Genomic DNA, 7,500 nt, shown 5'->3' with positions numbered 1-7,500 from the left:
AATGCCAGACTTGGGTTCCAGAAGCACTCAAACGCGTTACCTTCTTTGGTTGCTGCAACCTCACCGGCCTTGTGAGCTAAGGATGGGGGATGTGGGGGAGCCTAAAGGTCTATCTGCTGAGTCATTAACAGCCATTGCCTGGCCCTCCTTGGTCCTAGCTTGGGTGGAGAGGGGGCTTGGGCGCTGATCATATGTGTATATGGTCAGTCTTTAAGGCATTGTCCTGCTCGATTGGGCAATGTCACTGTCCCTTGCCCCTGTGATTCATGAACAGCCTTTGAACCTTTAGACCTTTAATAGCATATGGACTTATTCTCGTAAGGGAAGTTATTTGTGCCTGCATGGCCGCGAAAATGTTATCTCCCCCCCCCAAAAAAAAAAAAAATTACTGAAAAAAAAATAGTTATTATTTTTACTGCATAAATTTGGAATGGTAGCTAAGAAATGCATGACACCTAGGTTTTTAAGAAAAAAAAAAAAAGTAGAGATAAAATACAAAGTTAGAATAACTTTGTGTAAGATTATAATGTAAGTATATGTTCTCCCTACGCATGCAGGGAACTATTCCTGACTCATGCATAGTATGCTGATGCAGGCGAGTCAGTCAGTCTGTATCTTGATCTCGTAAGAGATGCACCAACTCATATTATACTCCTCACCGAACACTGTGTCTTAATGCCATCTTTCAATCCTAAACATCCTACATGGCGCAGTGAGTTACTTATGCTCTTAATTGGTCAACTTGCCAACACCTCAAAGACCTACAGTTCCTGCCTGAAGATCTGCTGGCCTGAGGAATCCCAACCAACCAGCTCTTCGTGACGCCGCACGTGCACAATTATGGATGGCTCAACAGCAACGTGCAATCGAGGCCCTCCAGACCGGCCTTGCCCACGTTGCCCAACCTAGAACATGTGGTTCCCCAGTTATGGTCGCAGCATCTGCAGCCCATGAAAAGTGTGAAATGGAGATGGCAGCGGCCATGTTCCGATCATGGTGAAGATTAATGGAGTGTTGGCTCCAACTTTACAAGGTGCCAGCCAACGAGGCCAGGCAATACGTGAGACTGTACTGCATACTGGCGCTTCAACATGCCCTTGATGCCAGGTACAGCACAAAATTTTAGATTTCCTTTTCGACTGTTTAGGTATTGGAATATATGTTATTAAGGATACTCATAGTAGGTCTACGGGATCAAGTGTTAAATAGACAAACATTCTAATCATGTGGGTATTTCCCGAGTGTGGATAGGTTGCGAGCAATGTGTTGTGCGTTTGAAGTGGCCTGGCAGAACGCCTGTGGAATGCAGCAAAGATGGCAACAGGAATAGGAAGTCACGCCATTGATGTGGAAAGTGGTGCTGGCGCCACCCTTGAGACAGCTACCGTGCATGTAGTGAGAAGCCAACCATCCTGAACCTCATTGCCGCTAAATGAATGTGTAGCATCTGCGGACTCCGCAATCACGCCCCAGAGAAAAAAGCATGCCCGGCAAGGTCTCTCGTTTGCCATAACTGCCAGAAGACTGGCCATAACAAGAAATATTGCAGAAACAGGAAGATACCACCGGACTCCTCCACGGCCTCGGTGGTGACAGGGTCAATTGTCGCTGCAACTCAGGCCCTCTCACATCCCATTGTCATGGTTAAAGTGGTGGAAGAGAAGGTGCCTAGGTTTATGGATGGAAGTGCCGTTGATGATATAGGAGCGCAGGTATGCGTCACGGTCATGGAGATGTTATAATTTTTCAACATAAGGCCTATGTTATTGCAGAGTCAGGCTGGCTTAAGAGATGTCACCAACTTAAAGTTGGAGTGCCTGGAATCGGTGACATTCCAAATCTCCTTCAAAAACCATACCACTGTGCAAGAACTGTATTTCGTCAAATCCGCGAGGTCGTTGTGCTTCTCTCTCTCAGCACAGCATGGACCTTGAACTTGTCCCAATTGACCTCCCGCATCATCTCCCGAGACGTATAGCAACGAGTGTGTCTACCGGCACGACACCACCCTACAGCCCTTCATCTGTTCCGCTACAACCCATTGAAGAAAATATTCCTCGCTTAGAACATTTGTTACTCCAGCATTTCACATCAAAATCCTTTTACATGACTAGGGAGCCATTTCCAATGAAGGTGGAAGCATCCCACCAGATCCATCTAATGCCAAATGCAGTGCCATATGCATGTCATATTCCCGCAGCAGTTCTCAAGCATTTGGAAGTCGAGGTGAAAGATCAAATTGAAGAGGATATACAGAAGGGACTCCACTTAGAAGTGCCCTCAGGAAAGGCGACAGATTGGCGCGCACGAATGGTCGTGGTGGCAAAGAAGTCTGGCCTCCCTCGACGCACAGTGGACTATCAATGACTAAATGCCTCATGTAGGATGGAGACTTACCACACCCCAGCACTATTTGATATGATGTCTGGCATTCCCCAGCATTATTACAAGAAGGTGGCCAAAGCATATTGGGGATTCCTACAGGTGGAACTCGACGAGGAAAGTCGCCGACTAACAACATTCATCACACCCTGGGCCTGCTTCTAGTACTGTAGGACCCCTCTGGATCACTGTTCAGCATCAGATGCCTATATAAGACAGTTTGACGATGTCATTAAGGACATCATGTAAGTGCAAGTGTGCACATGATACCCTCCTGTATGACAGTGGAGTTGAAGAAACCTTCTGATACAACTTCGATTTCCTGGCAACATGTGCGGCAAAAGGCATCATGCTCAAGCCGGAAAAATTCAAATTTTGCGGAAGTGAAGCAAAATTTATTGGATTTAATCTAGGCCGGGAAGGCTATAGACCGACTGAAGACAGCCTCGGTGCCATTCGAAAGTTTCCCACGCCACTCACGCCCATCATCACAGATATCAGATCGTGGTTTGGTTTCATCAGCCAATTGGGGCCGTTCCTCGCAGCCGCACCCATCATGAAACCATTCAGGGACCTACTGAAGAAGAAACAGACTGCCAAACATGTACTTTGAGACACATATCTGCAGAAGAAATTCAAGAGTGCCCAGGACACCATCTACAAGCTGGCTGGGGACAGCCTTGCATACTATGACAAGTAGCTGCATAACCACCGATATGCCATTCTGCTGTAAAAACGGCTGGAGAATCGCACTTTGCGGAAGTAGACACCTATCGCCTGCCAATGCTGGATACGCAGCAGTAGAGGGAGAGGCTCTGGCTGTCATGTGGTGCCTAAGGAAGGGTAGTTTGCTGCTCCTGGGATTCCCAAACCTTACATTTATCACCGATCACCAGTCCTTAGTCAAGCTCCTGGTTGATAGAGCCCTGGCAGACATTGTTAACCCAAGATTGTTCAAGCTGAAGGAGAAGACCCTCCAGTATAAATTTACTATTAAGTATCGTCTAGGTAAGAGAATTTGTGCGGCCGACTAGAATTGTTTCCCTTCCCTGCAAACCTCCCATGACGTCTGTGTTGTTAAGATGGAGGATGACATGGCAGCGGCCGTCACTGTAGCAGCCATCGAGACTACATTAAGAGGTGCTCACGATGGACGAAAAAACTGTCAGTTCAGCAGCAGCCAAGGACCCAGTATACCAGTTACTAATGACGAAGCTATCTGTAGGTGATTGGCACTCGCAGAAGTCGCAGGAGGTAGCCAGCCTTAAGCCGTCTTATGGTGTGAGAGATCACCTATCAACACCGGAAAACCTAGTGCTTTACACATATAAAGACAGGTATGTATGACTGGTAATCGCAGAGGAACTTCGTCGACAGATCACAGCAAACCTTCATGCAGGTCACCCAAAAATTGACTCCATGCTCAGGAGGGCCCGAGAGTTCGTGTACTGACCTGGCATGGAGGGTGACCTTCAGCACCACAGGAATTCATGTAGTGTTTGCAGCACACATACACCTCCATTACCAGAGGAGTCAATAACCATCGTGCCACCCCAGAACTACCCCTCTCAATGTATGGTCACTGGTATATTCCAGCTAGACGGGCTCACGGGATGGCTGGAAATAGCGCATTTCCCTAATAGTACCAACTCGCAGAGAGTAATATCCTTGCTAAGAGGCTACTTCATGAGGTGGGCCCCCCCAGAGGAAGTGTACATGGATGGGGTCACAAACCTAGTAAGCAATGAAATGTCGGCTTTCTTCAAAAGATAAGGAGTAAAGGTGCGCCTCTCATTGGCATATTACCCACAGTCGAATTGGAAAGCAGAATCAGCAGTATAAACAGCCAAAAGGATAATCAGGGCAAACACAGCGGAAGGGGGCAACCTAGACTGCAATAAGGCCTCTCTTGCAATACTGAAATATTTTAATACGCTGATTCGCGATATCATCAGGTCCCCTGCACAGCTGACAACTGGGAGGTAATTATGAGATGGTGTTCCTACAGCAAAGCAACATTACCTGGTTGACAGGCACTGGAAGCAGACAATGCGTAAATGCAAAATTCAAATGGCCACCAACAGAGAGAAAATCAGTTCTAGGACACTCAAACCCTTAGGAGTAGGGCCCGCGTGAGAGAGTAAAACCAAGCAACAAATGAATGGGACCATACGGGGTTGGTGGTGGACTCCCTTCCCCACCGGCATTACCAAATCAAGTTGGATGGCAGTGGATGTCTGTCGCTTAGAAATAGGAGACATATTGCACTTACTAACGGCCTCGACCTCTCTCACACGCCGTCTACCACCACCTCAACTCTGTTGGAGGTGCCAGTATGCCCTAAGAGGCAGACTACGCGCCCGGCGGGGTTCTTCGACTATATACGTCATGGACAATGATAACGTGTAATATTTATGCAATTCTCCCTTTCATTGTAATTTTACCTGTTTATTGTTCCTCGTTATACCGCTAGTAACATTATAAAAAATTTATACATGAATAATATAATCCTGTGAATAATTGTTCAAGTTTTTTTTTTTTTTTTTTTTTTGCTGCTACAATTTATGTTTAGTTATGCATAAAAGATGCCGAGTATTTTTATTTTCTTCTAAGTAGCGGATTGATAACAATTTATTATATGATACGTATTTTTTTCTTTGTTTCTTAATAGATTGTTATTTGATTTATGCAAAATAACTGCATTAATATGTGAAATGTTCATCAAAGTATTAGGCATTTTACGTACATGTTCATACTTTACTAAAAATCTTGGGAGGGGGAGATGTAAGATTATAATGTAAGTATATGTTCTACCTACGAATGAAGGTAACTATTCCTGTCTCGTGCATAGGATGCTGATGCAGGCGAGTCATTCAGACAGTGTCCGGATCTCATATTATACTCCTCACCGAACGCTGTCTTATTGCTATCCTTCAATCCTAAACATCCTAAACTTTGTATGTAGAAATGGGAGACCCAAAGATTTATTGAATCTTGGGAAAAAGAGAGATGGGGACAAGTGTATCACTTATCATGGCTGTGACATGTTTGGGGACGGCTGAAAGAGCATGGTGAGGAACATTCGAGATAAATGTTCATGGGACCGAAGGGTAAACTAATAAAAGATAAGATATTCCCTTTTTGAATCGGAATCTGTTTCTGGGGCATAAAGATTTTTTTTTTTTCTGTGATTTGAATGCAAAAGTAACAGTCAAAGAGATATGGCACCGTGGCCAGATTTAGCAATCATATAGCAAATGAGATGGAGTCTTATGGAAACGTCTTTGGAAAAGAGGTGGGGAGCGGTTGGGAATAAGTGATTTCCAAAGATAAATATCTATATATGTACTTGATAATGAATCAAAGGACTTGAGGGTGAGTAAGGGAGTACTAGCAGGTATATTGGATCATTACTCCCAATGGGATTTGTTAACTAAGATTTACACACTACCGCAACAGTACCTTATATATTTCAATTATGTATAAGACTGAATTTAGAAGAAACTTCAAACATTATCAATTCTAATATGTACATTTCTTTCGACAGGAGAAAAGCAAGCGGCTCTTTACAAAGGAGAAAAGGAAAGTGGTTCTACTAACGGTGACACGACTTCCTCTTCATCTACATCATTTCCTATTAATCGTCACCTTTCAGTGGTGATGCAATTGTTCATCACAGCATATTCTTCCTATTGGATTCGGATATCACGTTCCCTTCAAATATCCGATGCATCTATTCTATAGTCTCGCTATATATATAGAGGATTTTTTGTAGTCTGTGACCCGTGAAAATATTGTGTCTTATATACATCTGGAAAAAAACGTTTTTGTAAAAATTATTTTTGTGTTTGAAAAAGCATTGGAATTTGGAAGACTTCAGATGTGTTTACATGTTCAAATTATAGTATTAACTATCTGGTTCTTGTAGTCATTTTTTTTTTTTTTCAAATAAGTGTCATATTCAATAGAGTGTTCTCCTTCCGAAATGTGTGAAATGTTCAATAAAAACCACAATAAATATACAATATTTCTTATTTATAGGCTTATAATGGCAGTTCTATTATGATAGAAGGAACCAACTAGAGAATTTTCTGAAAGAAAGAAAAAAAAATTAATATCAGTGAACTCGTAAATATGTATGTTTTGGGTGAACATTAAAGTAGAAAAAACCATAGACATAAAATTAAACATGTGATTTTCCATGTTTAAAATAATAAAATTACAGACATGAAAAGCAATAAAAGAAATTATGCTCATTTCTGCAATCTGTTTAAATCTAAGAATTACAAAACTGCTCAAATAACTTCAGTGATTCATGTTAAATTACCTATCTATCTATCTATCAACCTACGTATGTATGTATGTATGTATGTATGTATGTATGCATGTATCTATATATATACAAATATATACATATATATATATATATATATATATATATATATATATATATATATATATATATATATATATATATATATATATATATATATAATATATATCGATAGATATATATATATGTACACATATATATGTATATATAAATACATATATATATATATATATATATATATATATATATATATATATATATATATATATATATATATATATATATATATAATATATCGATAGATATATATATATGTACACATATATATGTATATATAAATACATATATATATATATATATATATATATATATATATATATATATATCTATCTATATATATATATATATATATATATATATATATATATATATATATATATATATATATATATATATATATATATATGCGTAAAAATCACAGGAAAACGTGATGCTCAGATGCAGAAGAACCACAGGGAAAATGAAAATACAGAATATACACTTGAGTCCTGACTAGTTTCGTGATACTTCCTCAGAGGACTGATTTATTGAGAGAGGTTTCTTACAATTTATAGGGAAAGCAAAAGTACGAACATACATATAGAGATTTAGAGAACAATGACACTCCCTTACCCGCTACCTGGGCTTGACTCAGGTGTGAGGAGGAGGAGTCCGCAAGCTCGTTAGACACCTGCTAAAAAGGGTCATTTCTAGTGGCGGGTATATTCTTGTTTTCTTCTTATTTT

General features: G+C 40.7%; 1 protein-coding gene across 1 annotated transcript in view; it reads left to right on the top strand.

Moving 5' to 3' along the window:
• LOC137628569 (zwei Ig domain protein zig-8-like) overlaps positions 1-6,186 on the top strand; it is a 52,889-nt gene extending 46,703 nt beyond the window's left edge. The window contains exon 6 of the mRNA XM_068359723.1: positions 5,930-6,186. Within this exon, the coding sequence (XP_068215824.1) occupies positions 5,930-6,126 (197 nt within the window). The 3' untranslated portion in view covers positions 6,127-6,186. The remainder of the gene's footprint in view (positions 1-5,929) is intronic.
• The last annotated feature ends 1,314 nt before the right edge of the window (positions 6,187-7,500 follow it).

The sequence above is a fragment of the Palaemon carinicauda genome, chromosome 36, assembly GCF_036898095.1.
Source record: "Palaemon carinicauda isolate YSFRI2023 chromosome 36, ASM3689809v2, whole genome shotgun sequence".
NCBI lineage: Eukaryota > Metazoa > Arthropoda > Malacostraca > Decapoda > Palaemonidae > Palaemon > Palaemon carinicauda.
Note: the sequence above shows the minus strand (reverse complement) of the source record. Positions and strands in the feature narration are given on the sequence as shown.